Source organism: Pezoporus occidentalis, unplaced genomic scaffold (genome assembly GCF_034315485.1).
Source record: "Pezoporus occidentalis ecotype Australia unplaced genomic scaffold, CSIRO_AGI_Poc_V1 ctg200, whole genome shotgun sequence".
In the NCBI taxonomy this organism is placed as follows: Eukaryota; Metazoa; Chordata; class Aves; order Psittaciformes; family Psittacidae; genus Pezoporus; species Pezoporus occidentalis.
The window spans coordinates 441778-464800 of record NW_026913857.1 but is presented as its reverse complement, the minus strand read 5'-3'; the positions used below and the strand labels follow the sequence as shown (position 1 = coordinate 464800).

At 38.7% G+C, this 23023-nt stretch overlaps 1 protein-coding gene across 7 annotated transcripts; it reads left to right on the top strand.

The window, feature by feature from the left end:
- Positions 1–148: 148 nt before the first annotated feature.
- On the top strand, positions 149–21382 carry NAA30 (N-alpha-acetyltransferase 30, NatC catalytic subunit). 7 transcript variants are annotated; one of them, XM_062618408.1, is made up of 5 exons: positions 149–289; positions 593–1501; positions 9004–9127; positions 11160–11215; positions 12623–12907. In XM_062618408.1, exons 2-5 carry the CDS (start codon positions 596–598, stop codon positions 12665–12667), a joined length of 1131 nt encoding a protein of 376 aa, XP_062474392.1. In that variant the 5' UTR covers positions 149–289; positions 593–595; the 3' UTR covers positions 12668–12907. The 7 variants fall into 7 exon arrangements, with proteins under 7 accessions (XP_062474392.1, XP_062474393.1, XP_062474396.1 ...); XM_062618405.1 differs by lacking the exon at positions 12623–12907 and adding an exon at positions 18093–21382 and having other exon boundaries at positions 150–289; XM_062618406.1 differs by lacking the exon at positions 12623–12907 and adding an exon at positions 18093–21382 and having other exon boundaries at positions 216–309.
- Positions 21383–23023: the final 1641 nt, after the last annotated feature.

Below are 23023 nucleotides of genomic sequence, written 5' to 3'. Positions count from 1 at the left end.
CAGTGCCGGCCTCCCCGGGGCAGGCCGCGAGCTCCGCAGCACCCGCAGGAGCGGATGCCGCCGGGCAGCCCGGGCCGGGGGCCGCACACAGCGGGGCAGCGCTGCCGGCAACACGCGCCGCCAGCGTACTCCGCGCCGTCACCCCGTCGTCGCTAGGCCTCGCCGCCAAGGGAGGAAGTGTCGTAACAGCTGACAGGAAACTTGGCCGCGTGTTACGGCAGGGGCGGCCGCGCTTGGCGGCCGGTGGATGAGCGGAGAGTGGGAGCCGCGGCGCTGAGGAGACGCGGGGGTGAGTGGCCGTGGCGGCAGGTGGGGAGGTCGCGGGGCGGCGGGTAGTCGCTCGGGGCTCATGAGGGACTGGGGAAAGGCCTCTGCAGCGGTGGCGGGGGGAGCGGGACAGCAGGCAGAGGCGGTGGCGGGGCGACGAGGCGGGGCCCGGGCACCGTTTCTGCCTTTGTTCGCGCCCCCCCCACCCCCACCCCCCCCCAACCCCCGTCGCGACCGTGGCCCATGAGGCCGCCGCTTTCTCTTCTCGCCCCCGTCTCGTCTGACGCCCTCCTCCTCGGTGAGTTTGTGTCGGTCTCTCCCGTAGGATATGGCCGAGGTACCGCCGGGGCCTAGCAGCGTACTCTCCCCGCAGGGGGACACGCTCTCCCCCTTCCCCGGAGGAGGAGGAGGAGGGGGGACTGCTTCCTCCTCCTCTTACACCTTTTCTGCTGCCGCCGCCGTCTGTACCGGGGCCCAGGACGAGGAGGCCGAAGAGGAGGAGGAAGAGGAGGGACCCGCGGGAGGACTGGAGCAACAGCGAGGAGGAGGAGGAGGCAGCGACGGAGGCAAAGGGGGGCAGCAGCACCGCCACCACCATCATCATTCCCCGCACCACAACCACCAGCTCAACGGCCTTATCAGCCCCGAGCTGCGGCATCTGCGGGCCTCCCTCAAGGGCAAAATCCTCAGCTCGGAGGCAGGGGTAGCTCCCGAGGGGCTGGAGAACAAGCGAGCCAGCAAAACAATGGGCTCTGGACAGCAGCAGCAATCGTCGCCCCCAACCACAGCACCGTGCTCATCCTCCCTTACCAACCACCTCCCTCTTCAGGGAAGGACTGCACCCTCTCCTCCTCCTTCTCCTCCAGCAGCAGCAACAAGAGAGGACAGTAGCCAGTCTGCCGCCACAACTACAACTGCTGCTAAGACTGCAGCCGACAGTGGACTGGCAGAAGGGACTGGCTTGGAGGAGGAAGAGCAGGAGGAGGGGAATAAAGGAGGGGAGCAGGAGGAGTCCCTGCTGCTACTCTCCGGGTCCTTAGCAGCAGCTTGTAGTTTGAAAGGCTCGGGAACGGACTCTCAGCCCGAGGAGGACATAACGATACGATACGTCCAATATGAGTCAGAGCTGCAGATGCCCGATATCATGAGACTGATCACCAAAGATCTGTCTGAACCCTACTCCATTTACACATATAGGTATTTTATCCACAACTGGCCACAACTTTGCTTTTTGGTAAGTGCCAGAGGGGGAAGGGAGGGAAGGAATTGGGAGTGGTTTGGAGCTGGGTGGGAGAGGATTGAAAGGTTGATATTTGTGGAAATGCTTCTAATAATCTTTTTGTGGATAAGGCCAAGCTTTTTTTGACCTACTGAAGTTCCTTTGTGACTTGTGCATGTATAAGTAAAGCATGCACCTGAAGTTCCTAAGTTGTTAATATATGTTTTAGGTGGTAGGGAAAGGATTTGAGCACAGGATTAGGATCCAGGAATTCAAGGCTTCTAATCTTGGTTTTGACATTGACTTTTGTGACCTTTGGTATCTCACTTTATCATTCTGTCACAGTTCTGAGGTGCGTGTTTAAAAAAGAAAGTACTTGGTCCAGTAGTGTCTTACAGTGCCTAGTAAATGTTGCACAGTAGTTCTAAAACAGACTTGAGAATGGCTAATATAAATGCTCAGTATTACATGGAGAAACACTGTGAAAGGTTTTGTAGGCTTTTTGATCTGTGAGCTTACTTTGTAAAGAGACAAGTACAACTGTATTGCTTCTTACAGGTGTGAAAGTGTATGCAGCATTCAGAAATTCTTGTGCTGCTTAGATTGTCTTGCTGTACTAACAATGTATTTAGTTTTATATTCTTCCTATTGCATTATTGTAAAGACTGATCTGGCTGTCACCCTGTCTTCCGAAATATTTAACAAATCTCATGGAAGATCTCATGTCTCAGTTCAAAAGCATGCTTTCAGGATGATAATCCATCCAGAGGTATATAAAACTGAGTATGAATTGACCTGAGGAGTACACATGCACAGTGGGAGTTTAGCTGTGTTTGATTTATTCATAGAAAAATGTAGGTCTGCGAAACAGAACATTTATGGGAGTGTGTGATGCTTATTTGCTATGGTAAATGATGAATTCTTCTCTCTTGATGTTTTAATCAAGGCTGGACACCTTGCTGAAAGGTATGATTTAGCCAGAACCAAAACACCCTTCAATTCATGAATAACTCTATGAAATTTTAATAGGATATGAATGCAGGAGGTGAGGCTAATGGAATCCATCTGGCCTTAAACTTCCTGAATGTTCTTGGTTTAGGGTTTGGTTTAATTTATAGTGGGATTTCTATGATTAATGGGAGGATTTTCAAAACCGTGCCTCTTAAAACCCTGAAGAGGGAATACAGTAGGATTATAGTAAGTTGAGTAAAGCGTTACCTTCTGGAACAAAATAGGACTACAAAAATATTTGCAGACGTTGTTTGGTGCGAAGTCATGTTTGCCATTATAAAGATACCGATCAGAGCAGAATGGTATCTTTAAGCATAGAGCTATGTGTGACTGATTTACTTCTATTGAAAATAAATGCTTTTAAGCAACAAATGTTCATACTTTCCTCATCAAGTGTGTTGCTGGTAAAGTCAAGGTAATGTTGGATACAGTTAGATCACAATGCATTTGTTTAGATATTAAATCTTTAGGGGGTTTTCGTCAGGGAGTAACTTGAGAATTTTGTGAGGAAACCACAATGACAACTTGTTTGATAGAGCAATATATCAGAAGTGCATTCAAAGAATAAGATGTCACTCAAGGAAAAGAAGGTATCTTTAAGCTTATTTTATCGTGACAGCTTCTCTTTGTTTTGGCTTCTTTTTTTTGTTATTGTTGCATTTTTTTGGCTTGTTTTTTTTTTTTTTTCTATAACCTTGATGAATCAACAAAGCTTTACTTGAACTCTGTATTTGCCTTTTTTTTTTTTTAAGGGTGGAACAATGTACAGTACATAAAACTGTAGAGATGAATATGTGGCTATGAATGACTAAAGCTAGCCGATTGTTATTACTTAATAATTTGAAGGTCTTGGCGTACGTTGAGTCAAATTTGATGGACTTTTGTGACTGGTTTTGGTATTTTTAAGGTTTGTTTTTTAGAGATTGTCTTGAAGACTTTCTGTTCTATAAAATTTAATTATTCCTGCTGCTAATGGATTCCTGAACTACTACTGTTTAATAAGTCTCTTTAAAATATTTATCTTTTGTCAGGGACTGCATATTCCAATTAGCAAGAACAGTAGCAGGATACTGAGCAGAAGCATAGTGCCTGGTCTCACAGAATCATTTTTCTTTAGTGCCTTGTGTCCTCAAACCCTTCTGGTTCTAGGTTTTGATTGCTTTTTGGGAGAGGGGTTACACTGCAATTTGATTGCTTTTGAAAAATGTATCTGTAGGGATCCAACTAATTCCTTTACTGAATTTCACCATCACCATTTTTAAAATCCTCCAGTGTATGCTCACATCTCTTCACTGCACTGTCATGGGCTCCCTTTACCTTCTCAGCATGTGAGGGGAAAATGCTAACCCCATTTAAATTGAAGATGGGATGTGTAATTTCTGTAAATGATCACCAGTTGTTCCTTGCTGACATTTATTCACTAAGCCTCCTAAACACCATAATTTTCCTATCTAGCATTTTGGCTACCTGACAATGCAGAGCTGTTTTCTGGGGGCATTATGAACATTATTCCTGGCAATGATTATCTCATGGGTTTGAAACTTGCTGAGTTTTGGCTTGCCTTCTCAAGGTGTACTGTTGCTACAGCAATGGAAAGGGCTGCTTGTTATTTCTTTTTGTTCAACTACCTCTTGTGTTTCTCTGATTTGGGAAGCTAACAAAGACCTCCCACAACCGACGCATATTTATGAGTGTGTGTATGTATATATTTTAGGGTCAGGTTTTTGTTGATTTAGGGCTCAAAATAAATTCCTAGCAGGATGTCACGGTGCAAGATACAAGAATGCACAACTGGAGGGAAAGCACAGTACCAACCCTTACTTGTTAGTTACTACCGTGTTCTGCTGTATCAGACTGCCTCCTAACTGTACACTCAAGTTCATATTCACTTTAAAAGCGCCTGCAGATACTATGAATCTTCAAAACCTGTTCATTTTAACATCAGATTCATCCAAACTGTCTTCCTGACTTTACGGTAACAAGTTGGGAATACTTGATGATCAGTTCTGATGTGTTACACTACAGCATTACTGACTGAGCTGTTGCAAGGTAAAAACCTTATTCATAAACTGCAACTGTCTGCTTAAACTCCAGTTTCACCTGTCTTTGGAAAAGCAGGTTTGTGCTGTGTGCTAGGTATGGGAGCCCTGTAAGTGCCCAGTTTTTACTTATTCTCTGGAGCTCCGTCAGCCCAGTTTCTCTTCTACGCTAACCACGCTTCTGTCAAAAAATGATCCAGGAAAAGGGGATGTTTTGTTTTACATGAAGCATTGTCAAGCCTCACTATAGCTTTGTCCCCATATGGATTGTAAACACTTTTAAAAAATTGTAGCTTCCTTTTAAAGTGCTTTTGTGGCTTCTAGTCCTGTCAGCATTGAAATTCTGAAACTTCCATTTAGAACTGATACCTTAAATGTTTCAGAAAATTGTTTTCAAAATACTTTAGCATGGGAGAGGTGAGCTTAGGAAATCTTGCTCTGTGCCAAAGTTTGGGTAAGACAGGACGTAGTAAAAGCAGAGTTCTGGCTGAGTGGTGTAACCTTTCCTGTCATTCACAATGCTGCACCACGTGACTAACTTTTAAGCAAAAGGTCTCTGCTTCTGGGTTCATAACTTTGCCACTAGCTATAGCAGCGTTTATAATTTAAGCTTTCACAAGTTTTAAAATAACCTATTAATACCATATAAGTGGTTTTAGATGTGTTATAATCCTAAATGACTGCATTTAAGAGCTTCTTGTTTTATACTAATGCTTTTTTTCTTTTTTTTTTAATTGGATTTTCTGCAAGAGTAAGTATACTTCATGTTGAAATTAAGACTTGTAAGACATTGCCCCTGTTTTTCAGTTGAGGAAAATTGGGACATAAAAGAACCAGAAAAAGTTAGGAAACTGAGAAGTCTTCCTAGCCTTATGACAGACATAGGAAGAAATTCTATAACATCCGTTCTCAATTTGCAAACTCTCTCTGTATTCCAGTTTCCTCTCAAGAGTGATTGTGGTTTCAGACACAGGCTTGCTGTGCTGCTTCTCACTGTCAGCAGCTTTGTGAAAACTTAAGCCATTGCAGGATGAATATTGAGTACATACGAGTATTGAGTACGTAACAACAGCTAGTGTAGTTTTCTGGCAATGCCCTAACATGGGAAGGAATTACTCGTGTCCAGTTTCATAGAGTGGAAACATAGAAACTTAGTGATTTGCTCAGTATTATAAAGAGCTCTGACTGAAGTGCCAGACTTCAGCTTAAAACCATTAGCCTAAATGTATCTTCTAATGGCATTCAGTAATATGATCACTAAATGTAAGCCAAAGGATTCATACAGAGCTGTTTCTGTGATACTTTGGGATGGATTTTGGTGCATCTGTGAAAGAGAAGCTGTGTTGCAGTAGTGCAGGTTCTACTGCATTTGAATTGCAAAATATTTCAGGAGCGAGTTGATTGTTTCAATATTCTTCAAATGGGAACAAATATCACAGGGTCTGGGTATTCAGTGCATACTCAGACTGGCTGACAGACTTAATGCCATCTTTGCTAATTAAATTAATGCCAGTTTAATTTTGTGAAAAGTGCTGTTCTTGCTGATTTGCAGGCATTTCTGTGCTAAGTTTTCTGGTAATGGTTGCCATAGAAAGGTATTAAAATCTAGTTTGTGTTAAGTATTTAAATTTACTCATAAGAACAAAGTTGATGCAAATATTGGGTTTGAATTCATATATTTTAATCCTGCTGATGACCTGTGCTTGAAGTAAATCTAGTAGTCCATGGGGTTTATCATACATAATAGTAACTTGGGCTGGATTCTGTTTGTAGGAACTTCTGTTTAGAAGTACTGTCATATACCTGAAATGAAAATTTGGCCCACAATTGTCTTTTCAACAAATGGTGTTGTGTGGGAATTATGTTTTTCTTTTTCCTTCCAACTCTCACTATTTCAGTAGGTTTTTTGGTTTTGTTCTTATTTACACAGTTTAACCTTTTCCAGGGAATTAAATTACAAGCATCGCAGAGAAGTTGTGGGCCCAGAGAAGCTGTGGCTGCTTCATCCCTGGCAGAGTTCAAGGCCAGGCTGGATGGGGCTTTGAGCAACCTGGTCTAGTGGAAGGTGTGCCTGCCTGTGGCAGGGGGTTGGAACTAGATGAGCTTTAAGGTCCCTTCCAACCCAAACTATTTGATGATTTTAGTTTATTTCTAGCAATGGATGAGGTTGGAGAGATGGAGAAACAAGAGGAAAGGCAATACAATGCCTCAGATTGAGGTGGAAATTCAACACTCCCTCTCTAAGAGGAACATCTTAGATTAACTGGCAGATTTACCTTCCTAAAGACAGAGTAACACATTTAAGTATTTGGAGAACTGGTAACAAAGTCATGCTTCACTTAGCTCTCTGCAGCAATGGTAAAACCATTGGGCATTTGCTTCTTTGATCATAAACATAATTCTTTGCTGTCTAGCTTTCTAATTACATGATTCATGAACATAGCTTTTCAGAAAAGTGCCCTAAAGAAAAAAGAGCACAGATACACAGTGTCTAGAATGTCACTACTCTTGAACTGTGTAAAAAATATATCTTAAAAATATTCCTTATGGCTGTTACAACCAACAACTTGCACGTGTTCACTTCAGGGCAAAGCATAACTCTTTTTTTTTTTCTTTTTTTTTTAGTGAGGTCTAAGATTACATCTAGGTACTCTGCATAATTATAGCAATGTTATGAAGAGTCTTTCTGATGACACTCTTTATTTAACTCACTGGTTTTCTCAGGTCTGAGCTGAGATACAAAACTTGCTTTTAGCTGATACTTTACCTGCACAGCTTTAGTATAAGTACAGCTTTTCTTTTCTATGGAATAAACTGTGTTGTGAAGGACTGTACAGAGGCTGTATTTCAGTCCATTTAGATCACACTACAGGTTTTGTTCATTGTTTTAAAAAAATATTTAGACTGTTCAGGATTGTTCTTGGATACCACTAGAAGTGTGGATTCCTGCCAAATAAAAACTTAGCAATAATTATATTTGACTGATGAGCTTAAGCTATTGGAAGTGGTGTTAAAATCATGCAGTATCTTAGCTTTGGAACTGCAGCTCATATGTTTGGGGCTGCTTCATTTCATCTTTGGTACAGCTTCTGGCTGGCAGCTGACCTGGTTAATAACCCACCATCCAGGTAGAGATGCCAGAAGACATTATTCTTGGAATGAAAAAACAGTATAATCTGCATGAATGAATCTTCTATCTGTAGAGCCTTAGCCTACAAGCTGTGTACAAAAAGGTTCAGGTGGTTGGAGGCTTATGGAGTGTAAACTATAGATTGTGGAGAAGCAAGTGCTGGGTTCACAGGTGGGCTGCACTGAGGTCTGGCAGTACGGGCTCTGGCAGGTCCTTTCCATTTGATGTGTGTTATTGTTGTAAATTTGGATTATTCAGAAGTGCCTATGCTAGCACATGCTTGTGCCAGTCGTATGCTGTAGCCCTGGTTTAGTTGCTACTCTTGAGCCCAAGGCTAGTTCCCCCCTGCAGATAGAGGTCTATCAAAATATGTGGATCCATTTATACACATATACTTACAATTATGAGTTTCCATTTTATCTCTGTCAATCTTTCCTGAACTAACAGTAATTCATTCTCCCCTTGGATGCTGTCCTGCTCTGCAGCATTATTCAGTTTTAGTGCTCCAGGTTATAATGTCATTAATCTGATTCTGTCTAACCCTTCAGTTAATATATGACTCAGTTTTTCTTACACTTTTTCTCTAATATATTTCATGGTAAAAGTTTGGTGAACACAGTGATTGTGCAAGAGGTTTGATACGTGTTTATTTTTCCTCAATGTTTCAGAATGACTACATCTCCTTGACCATGCTTTTTGTAACAATACTGTTGGAATTAACTGTCAGTACATAACTCTTAAAGAAGGAAATCTCTGAACAGTTAAAATGTGTGATATTACCTCTGTGCTTTTTTTGTTTGTTCTTTGGGTGTCATATGACTGAAAATGACGGTTTCTAAAGATTAAATGCAGCAACATTTTTTTGTGACCCTTTGTGGCCTTGACATTAAAACCAGACAAAAATTAAGCATTTTATCTACCACAGACCTTGAGGATGAAAATTTAGGAATGGACTTTTCTTCCTCTGTAGCAGCCCATGTGAAAGGATGATCTGTGCCTTAACTTGGTATTTTTATTTCCTCTCCCTTCTTTCCTATCACATGTGTTTTTGCCTGTAGACTTTATGGATTAATAATGTGGTTTTCTCCAGGACAATTCATTGGATGTTAATTGACTTGTAACTTTATTTAAATATAATAAAGAAATGAGTCCCTTAACCTTATTTATAAACTTTTGGAGATGTTTTAAAAATTTATTTAGTAATTTTTTTTTTTTTTTTTAATCACTTTATGCAAATGTTGTGTGTGGCTGTTTCACTTAAAATGAACTGGTTAACTACTTCTGGTAGCACTGTAGATCACAAACTGAGAATGCATACATGTATGTTTGTCTTTAAGGCCATGGTAGGTGAGGAGTGTGTAGGTGCCATCGTCTGCAAGCTGGATATGCACAAAAAGATGTTCCGCAGAGGTTATATAGCCATGTTAGCAGTGGATTCCAAATACAGAAGAAAAGGAATTGGTAAGAATAGCCTTTTTTGTTACTTCTTACTTAAAACCTGTAGTTGGGATAAATGCAGTTGTCACAAAGGTTTAAGCAGAACTGAACTTCTTGATGTGGTGGGTTTTGTTATCCCTGCCTTACTTGACCACAGTGGCTCCCTAGTGGCTTTTCTTATTTTATTAAAATAACCTAAAATGCTCTATGAGATTTACATGTGGAATACAATGAAGCTTAAACAGAAAGGTGGTTAACAGCCCCTTACCTCTGTCTGTTACCACTGTCAAATAACAACATTGGGAATTGCTTTGCTTTTTGTTGTGTGCCTTCATCACTGTATTTTTATGTTGTGTTCAGTCTTTTTTCAATGAACTTATCCCCTGGCTTTCCTCTATCAATTATGCATATATTGCCCATTGGGGAGAATATATGTAGCTCATTGTTGTATTAATAAGTGGAGAAAAATAGCTGTGTATTGCTAGTTGAATGACTGAAACGGAGATCTGTTTTGTTGAGAAATTCCATGATAGAAGAAATTGCTTTTGGTAGGGAGTTTGCCTTTCCTCATTAATCAGTTTTGCCCTGATGAAGGGATTTTCCTTCTAACACCAGCTATCCTAGTTGGCTTAATTAACGATCTGTTCTTATGGAACTTATTTTTTTTTGTGTGTGTGTGTGTTGGTTATTGAGAAACTACATTTTGTAACTTTTTTTTTTTTTTAAATTTAAAATGTAGACGTCTGCTTTAAAGCTTAGAAATGTGTTTCACCACTCATTCACTCTGAACAGCTCATACTTTTGTGATTAAAGACAGAAAATTACTTGCAGTGGAAAAATGTGGTGAGGCATTGCAGAATGGTACTGTTGTGTTGGTTCTCTTCAAAACCCCCCTGATAAAACTCCAAGAAACATGAAGTACTGCATGTTACCATGACTGTTCAAGCATGTGTGGATTGTTTTGTTGCAATTCAAAAGCCATTGTTAGTTTCTGTAGTGGAGCAGAGGGAAGAGGGTGCTGAGAAATCACTGTCCTTTCCTTTTAGCTGAATCATGAAGGAGCCTGCCATAATTTAATTGCAGGTGCTTGGATTCATAAGTAAATAGGAACTAATACTGTCATTATGAAAATCTCTGCAAGATTTTTCCCTAGTTTTAGTTAATTCATTATTTTAGAATTACATAGACTTTATATTTAAAGCCTTGCTTACTTTAGCATTCTGCCTGTTGATTTTTTCCTACATTTGCTACCTTGCTGTTTCTCCACGTATGCTATTAATCTGAAAATTTGTTATAAATGTAGTACAGTGTTGTCATACATTTAATGAAAATCCTAATTGATTAAGGTTCTGAGAATATTTTAAAACATTCTCTAGATTCCTTGGTGTTTTTTTTTTTTCCTTAGCCACCTTATAAATGTGAGATTTATGCAATTTTATGCAATTTCATTGAACACCATTTTTTTGGTCTAATAACTTTGAAATAAACTTACAATTTCACCCCAGTTCTACAGACAGGGATACTACATTTGTAGGACTGTTGTGAAACAGATGAAAAATAATGATAAAGAATTAAATTAATGCTTGACTGAGGGGAAGGGATGGGCTTCAACCATACTATTGGATACTAGCAAATCCAAATGGGAGTGAGCCACAAGAAAAGTGGTTTCAAAAGCTCTGTTACTAATAGAAGTATTTGGTTTAGTAAGAGGAAATTCCCTTGGACGTTGTATGTCCTTCAAGTACGTGCCAGCATATTTTGACTTTAAATGCAACAAAAAGGGATGAATCACATCTTGGAAGGCTATGTATAACACCATGTTAAACATAGAAGCCTGTTTCTAATATTCTTGTGTTAGAAATATCTTGCACTTAAGCTGAGTCTCTGGGTAACTTTATGGATTATTTTAATGTTCAAACTTGAGACTGCATCTTCTTTCTTTCTTTCCTACCTGCTTTCCTCAGGTATCATGTCATGTAGATAGCGCACATTAGTCATATATATACTAGCATCTTTTGCACTGCAACTCTTGCACTTACTGAAATCTATATTTCAGGTACAAACTTGGTTAAGAAAGCTATTTATGCTATGGTTGAAGGAGATTGTGATGAGGTAAGAGTTTATAATCAAGAACTTTCATAATGTAAATGGTTTGCATTCTCCTATATGCGGATTGAATTCACAGGTTTTTCTTCTACAGGACGTTTTTAGGTGGGAAATGGGTTGCTAAGAAGCTCTTTCATTTATGATAAAAGGAAAAATAACTCCAAAAAGGCATATGGTACAAATGGGAGAAGGATTTTCTAAATTTATCATAAGTGCTTAAATTCAGTGTTTCATGTTTTGTTTTACTTTGTAATGCTTCCTCAGCCTTTGGTCGCAAGCACATTTCCCTCCAAAGACTCTAGGGTGCTAATGACCAGTGTAACTTAACCTGTTGTGTGTAATATTTCCATACTTTCAGAGTACACAAAGACACTGAAATAGTACATGCCGTAGTATTGCGGAATGCGCTTTTATCACAGCAACTCATCAGGCTGTTCTGACAGTGCATAACTGTGTTACATAGCACCAACAGAACTCTGTAATGATTCAGTACGTCAGTGAAAACTTGGAAGGAAAGTGACTGAATCGCTGTCAGACTTTCTTTGTACTATATATTGTTACTCTTAGCAGATAACAGTCCCTACTGTTTAGGGCTTGCTTTGTTGGGGTTTATTTTTTTTTTTAAGTTGTCTGTTTGAGGGGTTTTGTTTGCTTTTTTTTTTGTTTGTTTGTTTTTCTTTTTTTTTTGTTTGATGGGATGGTACTTATACATATATAAAAATATAAAAAGCAGCTGTCTTTATATGCCATGTTTAACCTGTGAGGAATGCTCCTTGCATCTATCCTCCTTTGACTGTCTGTCCTTCTTAGCCAGTTATCTGCCCCTTTAACTTTCATCTCGTTGGTACCATGCATTTGTTACTTGTTCCTGATATATGATTGCTGTGTCATTTCAGTGTGTCATGATTAATCATTCTTTGATCTCTCTGTTACATTGTTTCAGCTTCTCTCTCAATTGTCCTACTGCAGTGTGGCAACGTTTCTTCTGTAAAACTGCAGGTTTTGTCACAGGATTTCTGGCACATACTCCTTATTTTTCTGCTTTGTTGTGTTACACCTCTTGCAGCACCCCTGCATGTGCTCTCACTTCATTGTTTGAAATACATACTCTTCAGATTTCTTCATGCCTGTGCTTACTGGTGCCTTTTTATATTTCTCTCTCTTCCCCCCCCCCCCCCCCCCCCCCCTTTCCCCTGCCAATTTTTGTCATACTAGGGCAGTATAATGTAATCTGATAGTTCTGCAATTCTTTAAGTTCTTTGCTTTGGCTTGTTGCTTCTGTCATCATATGTAATATGCTTTGCTCTAATCTGTTTTACTACTTGCTACACTGAACTAATAAAAAAAAAAGGGTTGTGGGTTTTTTTTGTGTGCTTTTTTGTTTTTTGTTTTTTTTTTTTGCAGGGGGGGTAGGTTCTTACCCCACCCCCCAAACTTTTCACTATGGTATTGAATTAATTTGCCGTTGCTAGAGTATTCAGGATTTAAAATATTAAAGAAATAATTGAAGAATAGTATCACACTGTTCACACTGCAGCTGGAGAATTGAAATGTAATTGCCTACTGTAGTTAGGGTAGTGGCAGAACCAGCTATTTCTATTCAAGCTACCAAAGTTGCAATAATTACCTTATGATTTATGAATGTATATGTACTACTCACATAACTTAATTTCTAAATTGGACTAACAGGTATGCACATAGTAATCTGTGTTGTCTTCTATGACTGTAATATTCATCTAAGAGCCCTTCTTACTGTTTTTTATCTTTGGAAAAATTAAATAAATGTCGTAAGGATTACAGGCTAGTCTGCAGTGAGACCTCAGTAATTCTTAGTCACAGATTTTCATTTATGGTGCTGTATAAATGCTTTGAACTAAGTGCAGAGGGCATTTTTCAGGGACTCTTGCTGTCCCTCTTTCATCAGAGGCCCTACAATTCAAGCTCCTTAAAGTGTGTGCTGGACGGGTACAGGCATGTTTCAAAGACTGTGTAACTGTTTGTGGGATGATGATTCTAAACTAATTATGCCTTGCTTCTTGGGGGCTTTTGCATCAGCTGAGTCTGGTGCTGGCACAGCATTTTGAAACAGGAGCCCGTTACACCCAGGCAACATGGAGCACAAGCAGAGTATTTTTCCAACTTTCTACGGCAGTTAGCAGAGGCATACCTTCATTGATTTTACATATTTTTGCTGTTTTCATATGCAGCTTATCTACAGCCAAACAGCCAATGTTTTCATGCTTTCTTTTTATTGTCACCAAATGTAGGCTTCTTCCAGATATACGTGGTACAAAATAATGATGTTGCTTACTTGGTACCACATAGTGGATTGCTGAATTTTCAGTCATGACCAGAATCTGAAAAATCGAACTAGCTAGCTATAAAAAGTCTGGCTCTGTCTGTTTGGCTGTGTTCAACAGAGCCAAAACATTTGCTTCACCAGATTTTACAACTTGTTGGGAGAAGAGTTTCTGGCTGTCTAATTGATGCCTAGAGCTGATCAAACATGAAGTAGTGCATCACAGCAATATGTCTTTGTGAGGTGTGTAAATAGTTTAATCGTCTCTGCTGCTATTAAGATATTTTTCTACATCACTTAATAAACTCAGAAACATGGTGAAAATAATAAGATGCTGCTACTTGATAGAAGATGACCTGGAATTAAAAAAAAAAAAAAAAAGTTTGCTGCTTTTTGAAACTTTCATGGAATTAGACTAAACACGTGAAATGCAGCTGTGGGTATCATCAAGATTTCCAAAGGCTGCTTGGAAACTAGTTTCTTCAATCTAATTATGGAATAGGTGCAGTAAATGTATGTAATAATTTGTGGTATATAATCTGGTAAGTGCTTTGTTTGGTGTGTTACCTTTCAAAGTACCATAGATTGGACATTTTGAGGTATCAGCATTAAGTCCTGAAAAATAAAGGATTTATACAACACCATAGATGAAAATCTAGAAAATTCACTACCGATGTGCTGACATTTCAACGTATGCTGCAATATTTTAGTGGTTTAGGATATATTTTTTTCCTGTAAACTATTTTTGTGGGAATAAATGAAGCCAAGCTGTGGAGCAAGTGATTTGCAGTGCAAGCTTCTGTGGTTAGCCAGCTGCCAAAGAGATAGTTTATGCTATATGCCATCCCTCAAAGACAAGAGGCATTATCCTTCCTTCCAGGTTGTTTCCCAGCTTGAGGAAGCTGGGGTAAGTAAAGAAGTGAATTGGCTGGAACGGAATTTGTGTGGAGGGGAGGAGCTGGCCATGGCTTACATTAGAATAGAAGCAAGGGAAGTGATCTGATGGGAGGGGGGATGGGGTATGTTTGAACTAGAAATAACCTTCAAGCCTGAAGAAAGTACTCAACAGCATGCTTTGAGCTGGAGTGTCTGGGGTATAGCATTACAAAACTTGAGGTGTCTTTGCCTCCTTTTTTTTTTTTTTTTTTTTAACTGTGGCTTTCTCAGGTATTTGTTGTTAATGAATTCTAATATTTGGGGTACTGAACTGGAGGTTTTTAAGATTATAATGTCCTGAGTTTCCAATAAGTCACAAGGATGAAGAATATGGGCTGGTTGCATGGAAAATGTGAACTACAGAAATAGACCAGGTGAAGGTGAATAGTTTTGCTCCTATGTATTTTTCCTATAGTTTTGCAAGTTGGATTCAGGCTGAGTACATTTGCTTAGTTTTTACTGACAAGCAGATTTTAAAAATTGTAGTGCTTAAGACCTTCACATAGAACTATTCCATACCTTAATCACAATTAGAAAGGAGTTATTCATTTAGGTTTTCTATCTGTAGCAAATGACTGCTTACAGTTCATTCACTTTGTATTACTGAAATAATGTACCATGTAACTGGTAACTAAAATAAGACTCTATAAAGTGGAACTTTTGAGAGCTGTTTTAAGCAAAAATGTGGAATGTGAAAAGGAATTGCAACTTCTCATGAGAATTTCCACTGAAACATCAGAGTGATTTAAAGGGGATTTGTTTTAGTTTGGGTTTTTTTTTTGACCACCCCAGTAGGCATGTCATTTTAGTTCAGTACCACACTAGTAAAAATTACATGTATATTTCAGTATAATCCTATTTAAGTTGAGATAAAATGTTAGGTTTATGAAATTTAAGACTTAGGAGAAAGTAACAGCCTTCAGAAGGTTGTGACTTGTGCAGAAAACGCATTTAAACCCAGTCAGGCTTTTGCTGTTCTCCAGGGGAGGATATGATTGTGTTATTGGAGGATTTAACAGGCATATATGTACAACAAAATAGACCCTATGAGACCAGAAATAAATACAATAATTGAGGGTTTGGAGTTTGATCGAAGATTTTGTGCAGGTAGAGATGCATCCTTTACAAAATGAAGCTAATGAAATTTGGATAAAATGTGACTGTTTCCTTTTTAGATACTAGAAACATGTGTTTAGACCTTTGAGATAAAAGCAGTTATGTTGAGATCAGGGAATTACTTTTCATTCTGCTAAGTCTTCATTAGAAATACCAGAGCGAATCTCCTGCATTTGCTTTTAAGACGAGCATTGACTCAGGAAGTAGGATTCCAGCAAACCTGAATTTCAACATTTAACCACTCCCTTAAATTCAATGATCTGCAGTTTTGGAAGTCTTTTAGCATTGCAAAGTATTTGAGCTTGCAGTTGGATATAGACTTGTTATATCACTCTGACAGGTTACTAAACTTTTATTAGAGTGAATGCCATTTGTAGCTCAGAGTTCAAATAATAGTCTTCTGCACTGTAGATTTACATGGGTCAGATTTCTTCTTTGGCATAGTGCTTTGTTTTAATTTGAATTAAGTTGTACAGTGTGCATAACTGTGTAGGAAATAGCACTTTTCAGGAAAATTGCATCACTTCCATAATTTGTTATAAATTGTTATCCATTTTAATAGATTGAGGATGTTAAGAGTACTTGATCAAGTCACAAGACTTGATGGTAGTATTCTGTGGAGGGCCAGAGAAAGAAATTCAATCCCTAATTCTTGCCATAAGACAAGAATTGAATTAGGTTGTCCTAAGTGTGCAAGTACAACGGAGTGTCTTGCTGTAACTTGAGAACTCTGACTCTTAATATTTTAATGTGTGACTCTTAGTTCCTTTTAAGAAAATGAACTTCTTCTAAGTCTTACATTGTTCATTGAGTTGTTAACTCCAGGTTTACTATTCTTTCAACATTCTTACACTGAGAAGTGCAGGGAGAATTATGTATGGGAATGTGGTTAGAGTGGCTTGAAACTTGAGTAATGTTCAAATATATACATTAAATGGATTTTAAATCTTATTGAAGATGACTAGTCTAACTGCTGACTGCCTACCTCTTGTACATTGGCTTAGCCAGTCCTCAGACTGCAGAAAACAAAGCTGATGAGGAGAAAAGGGAAAGATTTTCTAACACGTAGCTTGAAGTAACTCAGCAATGAGCTTAGTGAGATGGCAAAATAGGTGAGGGGGAATGGAAGTGTGTACCTGAAGGTAGTAGGGCCACGGAGTCCATGAAATAGACTGACTTAAACTGCTCTACAAATACACACTAATATTTTGTGCCTAGTTTTAGGAGTGTGTGTGGAGGGATGTTAACCAGTTTTCCTCCTTTTTATTGAAAGAGAAGGTTGTCCTGGGTTGTAAGATGGAATAGATGACTTTTTTTGGACTTGGGGAGTCTTACATATGTAGTCCTAACTACACAGAGTGGATATCGCTGTGTCAAAATAGTTGTTAGTGGACTTAACACCAGCAGTAATCACTGGTTTGTTGCAGAAGTTGCTTAAGCTGTATTTTCATTATATGTTCTTTCTGCGGTGTCCATCAGCTCTTGTTTAATACCTGAATGTACATTGTCAAGGGACTGTATGTAGTTTAGTCAGCTTATTAGTTCAGCCTGGGTTCTTGCACAACCATGATTTGTCCTTAATAGCAGAATCATTAAGTAACTGCATTGAACAACAACGAAGAGGCAAAACAAGGTTTTGTCATTTGGAGTGGATACACAGCTTACCAGTTAACAGCAGAGCTCTGTTCAGTGAGTGGAGAAAACAATTCAGAGGAACATAGTGCCACAGTTTTGTAATTAACTTCTTGTTAACACCAGTGTAGGGGTTTTGCCTGTACTTGAGACTTCTGGGACAATTTTGAATCTTACTTAATTTGGGCTACTCTTATACTTGGGTTTGGTCTGAGCTATTTGTGACAGGTCTTCCTGCAGCTGGGGTCTTACCAGCACGGGGAGGGGAAAGATGGAAAAAGCTGCTTTTTCTTCCTGGTGTGCACTCTGATTTGGGTTTGGGATGCTTGTGTTGAGCACAGCTATTGGTTGCAAACATTGGGTCTGACAGCTAGTCCTAGAATGCTGAAGCGTATATCTGGGTCTGTATCTATTGAATTAGAGGCCAAAGATATTAAATGACTAAACAAGATCTCATGTGCCAAGTTCTTGTGACATGTAAAGGTTTAATTTCTCATTCAAAATTCAAAGTATGTTTTGGACCCTAACGTGTTTGGTAGGTTGGTTTTGGTTTGGGATTTTTTGAGGGGAAGGTGTTGGGAGGTGGGGCTTATTGGTTGGTTGGGTTTTTTTTCCTTCACCATTAGGTAATGAGTTGAAATACTATTTACAGCAAAGAACTAAAATCTTGATATGAATGAGTAGTTGTTTACAGCTACAATTGTTGATGCACTACTATTTATTTTTTTAAAATGTGGGAATGGAGAGGGGTTGCTTCAATAAGTTGATTCCACTCATAGCTAATAAGTGTACCCTTTAAAAACCTTGAAATTACTTGAGTAATTATGTGATTGCAACTGCTTTCTAATATGATAACACGTTTTTCCTCTTTCTTGTTTTTTTTTTTTTTCTCCCTCAAAGGTTGTATTGGAAACAGAAATCACAAATAAGTCTGCTTTGAAACTTTATGAAAACCTTGGTTTTGTGCGAGACAAGAGGCTGTTCAGATACTATTTAAATGGAGTTGATGCACTGCGTCTTAAACTATGGCTGCGTTAAAAGAAACCATCAAATCAAGAAACTGACGTCCCAACAGCGCAGGGTTGTCCTTTGCATGCAATGCAATTTGTACAAAATTGCTTTGCAGGTGGACTTAGTATACAGCTCTTAATCTGTCAGTGTCTCATTGAGTGTCGCACATATTTGTTGCACTTTGGCATGGCGCATTTGTTCAGAATTAAAATCGATTGTTTCCGACTTCGAGTTCTTTTGGTACCAGCAAGATGTGCCAGTTGATAACCAAGATATTTTCATTCGTTTGCAAGTCTACTGACTGTATTACATACACAGTGAACATTTTATCAAAGAACCTGTATGTGGAACATGACTTCTGGTTCCAGAAAAAAGCCAACGTAGATTGTAAAATTCTATGAGTATACTAACATTTCATACAAAAATTGCCATAGTTTTCTGGGAAAAGGCTTCAATTTTAGGTTTTATTTTTCAATATTGAATTTTCCATTCTTAAATATTGGTACCTCAGTGATTAGTGAATGAAAAAATGTATTGTAGGGTGGGGTGTGTGTTACAATGAGTAACAGTAACAATTAAATTGCGTCTGCCAGTGCCTGTATAGATAAGTATATTTGTCTTCACCTCTTAAGTTTGGAGTGCATGCTTTTATTCTTTTACTTTCTTCAGTTGTCTTTGCAAGAAAATTTCTGCTTTTATTTAAATTCTGGATTTGATAATAAATTATTTCAGATTTTTATAATTTGGATACTTCTCCCAAATTAGGGTTTGGAAGACCCTTCTTTTCTTATAGCAAGAAGTGTAAGCTATTTTGAAAACCTTGAGTAGCTGCTAAAAGAGAACCTGATGTCACCAGTAAATCTCTGCTGGTCTTGGATGCACTTTTTTCATTAAAAGAGTGAGGGACTTTTGAAAGAATATATAGAAAATTAATGTAAATTGGTATGATTTTATTTAATCAAAATTATTGCTAGAAGCTCAGAAAAACAGCTGTTTTAAGATAGTTGGAACAATTTTTTTCAGATTCAGAGTGCTTTGCTTCACTGTTCTAAAATGCTTCACTCTTGGTCTTGGAAATAAATTTCAAGGTGTATTGTATGCATTTTTAGCTGCTCTAATTTTCTCTAAACTTTCATGAGCTAAATTATTGGGGGATCTTCACCCTCTAAAATCAAAGCAGAGGGGAAGGACTTCTCTCTTTCTCTTTCTCGCATTTGCTCTTGCTCTGTTTTTCTCTATTTTTCCCTTTTCCTTTCTGAAATTGGGCTTACATAGGTTTTACCAACACCCATCAATATTTTCAGTAATTACAGTGTCTAGGCTTTCTTGTTCAGTGTAATTATACAGCCCAGTTGTATGAATGAGTTTGATTTTTTCACTTTGGAAAGAAAAAAAAGGTATTAATTGGCTTGTGGAAACACCTATGTAACCTGTGAAAAGGATGAACTCTCAGTGAATCTGCTTTTCTGTAGCTGAGCGTACTCTTCAGATTTGCCTTACTACACTTTTTTTTTAATTATTATTATTTTTGAGGTTTGGTTTGAGTCATGGGGTTTTTTTTGCTAATTACTATACACTTACAAACAAAACCAACAGAACCCCTACCTCCAGTAACATTTGGAAAAGAGCCCTGTGCAGGAAAACTTGCTTTAGAGGGATGCCTTATTTTGCACAGACCAATCGCACATGGTGGTGGACATTTCTTACCACGTACAAATCATGAGTTGTATTTGAAAATAAAAGATTTTTAATGGAAATTGGCCCTTCTGAGTTTCTGCTTGGAGACACCATTTAAGCTTTTGAGGGGGCTTGTATTCCTCAGTAAAGAAAACATGCTTAAAATGATGCCCAAGAGAAGATATAATAAACTGGAGATTGCTATTCACAGAACGTGTTGAATTCAGCATAAACCCTGTATGTTGCCACTGCTGACTTGTGACGTGCTAAAACCTTTTGTTCATGTCATCCCGATTGCCAGGTTTGCCAGTTTTTCTGGGTGACTTTTCAGGAGGTTTTGTTCATAGTTCAGCCTTAATTGTCAGTAATGTTAAATCAGTCAAAACAGATTTCTGTTCACCATGTTCCAGATGGAACCATGACTGCTCTGGCTTGCTTGATCTAAGGGGCCAGATCAGAGAGGTTTCTTACCTTGTTAACGGCTGTTGGAATTGTATCGCACATTGCAAAGGGGCAAGCTTGTGTGTCTGCTGATGTTTAAAAACTGAAAAGCCAGACAGGCAAGTTTTCTATGGGTTAATATTTAAGCCATGGGTGTCTTCAGATTCAAAAGCTAACTTAAAAGTTAGCTGAAATCACTTTTCACGAAGGCACTGCCAAAATCATTATTTCTAAGCAAACTTCAAATACAATTCTGTTTGTTTGTTGTAAGAAGTAATTGTCGCTGTGCACGTTTTGAAAATACTGCGCAAAATAGGTGCATGTTTCTTTTAAAAGAGCGCGTTACCTGAAAGGTTTTAATATTGCTGCTGTGTAGTACACAGCTCACAATGGGAGATTCTGAAGCTGTATGTATTGGTTCATATTAAAAGAAACAGATTTGTTCTCTGTGTTGCTTGGGATTTGGATATCAAGTGGGAAGTTTTGAATTTGCAAAGAGATGAAAATAGGTTGAAAAGTTGATGAAAAGAGATGAAAATGAAAAGTTGTTTTTTTTTTTTTTTTCTCATGTCTGTTGCTAAAACACAGTTCTTTCACCCTCACCTTTTGCATTGACAAATCTTAACTAAGGAGTTGATCACTTTTATATTTAAATTTGCCCAAATGTTACTGTTGGCTGACATGTCAGTATGGATGTTTGTATTGTTTTTTAAGAAATGATCAGGTTCATCACCTTCAAGAAAATAGGCATAACCTAATTGGCATTGCATAGTACATCACAAACTGTTTTTCAGGGCACTGCAAGACATCGCTAAAACTGAGTGCTATGTTACAAAGATTTCAGGTCTTGTGTAAACATTACAACCTATATTGGAGTTCAGGTATCAGGTGGGCATCTGAAAATATCAAGTGTATCTCAAAATACTGGACTGCTGTTTTAAGTGGATTATACTCTTCTATCCCTTTATCCTTTTTGATGAGAACAAAAACAGTGGATTATGAAATGTACAAGCTGTCTAAATACGATGCAGTCAAATAAATGGTTGTTTATTTCCTTTTTAGTGGGAATTTCTAATGATTGTTTTACTTTGTCTACAAAATATGAATTCATGCTTATTCTTGAGAGAGAAATGGAGGAAAAAAAATTGCAACAGTTGTTTACTGCTGCTTGATTTTCATTTCCAGGCCTGTGTTGGAAGAATCTTGAATAGCTTTTACATAAATGTCAGTGTCATAGGTTATTTTTTTTTCCATGTCTATTAAGTTATGACTAATGCACTCATTCTGGGCATCCCTGGGAGATAAGGAGTGGGGTTTCTTTTATACTTAAGTTGTAATAAGCAAGAGTTCAGAATTGCTTTGCCTTCCTTGCAAATCTGACAACTATATCTCTTGAAAGTCTATGGGGGAGTCTACGATTTTTTTTTTTTTAACTCCTATGTGTTCTGTTCCCTCTGCAGTTACATTTAGGCTCCTAAGATTTCCTGGGACTTTGCCAGCAAGCATTGTGCCTCTTTGGCTGTGGGTTTATAAAAGGTGTGCAGATGAACTGAGAGTTGTAACCAACTTCTGCTAAAAGTTACTGGTCGCCTGCCAGCATCACCAGTTCTTTTGTTCTTCCAGCTTTTTTTGATTCCTTACAGCTAGGGTACCTAAATACTAGAGTTTGTTACAAATTAAGGCTTCACAAATGTTTTACCACCTCTTACATTTCTTTCTATTTATCCCAGCGGCAAGAAGTGTACATAAATGGAAATTTCTTTCCAGCTTCAGGAACTGAATGGTGAGTGTTGCATGTAACTTTTTACACAGTCATAAATAACCCTGATGCTTTTTTTTACTCTGCCAATTCTTCCAAGTAGTGAATGCCATGAAGGTAAGGGTTAAATTCTTTATCTTGTCTTGCACTGCAGTGTATTTATAGCCCTAGTATATCTACCTAGTATACATGGGCTGAAATAGATTTGGAGAAGCCTAACATGTCGTTTAATGTGAAATTATAAGAAGTATTTTTCTCACAGGGAGTCCAGACTATACAAGACTGGTTAGGTAATATTTTTAGAAATCTGTGTTTTATGTGTTGCCCACCAGTGCACACTTTAAACGTGTAAATTCTTTAAATATGCAGTGCAGAGGCATCCCGAGCTATGACTTGTATGAGGAAAGAGGAATGTCAGTTAAATTTGCAGAGAAGTTTTTGGTAAAGAAGTGGGTTTTTTCTCCTTCTCTTGCTGTCCAGCTTCCTGTGGGACATGGGACTGTGACTACATTTTCTCTTGATCATCACCCTTCATTCTAAGTCTTAAGGGTGATAGGGTAAAGAAAAGTGACATTCGAAAGAGTTTAGAATAGATGAAGTATTGATCTTCTTAACTTGATGTCCTCCATAAGAGGACAGTCCCCCTGCAGTGAAGTGTTTGTGAGCCCTCTACAAAGGAAGTTGTGGATGCTTGCAGTTCCTGTGAATTTGAGGAGTGAGGATCTTTTGAGAAGGGCTAAGTATACAAACCATGGGAGGCTCAGGAAGCTTCAGGAGCTGAAAATCCTCAACAGCTGGGAGACCATCCTTCCTTTTCCTAAGGAATCGCCTTGTGGCAACTATTCCTGTATACCCATAATATGGCCAATGCTTGAGGTTAGAGACTGGACTGAATGGACTCTTGGTCTAAACCAAGGTGAGAGTGTAGGACAGAGCAATACTA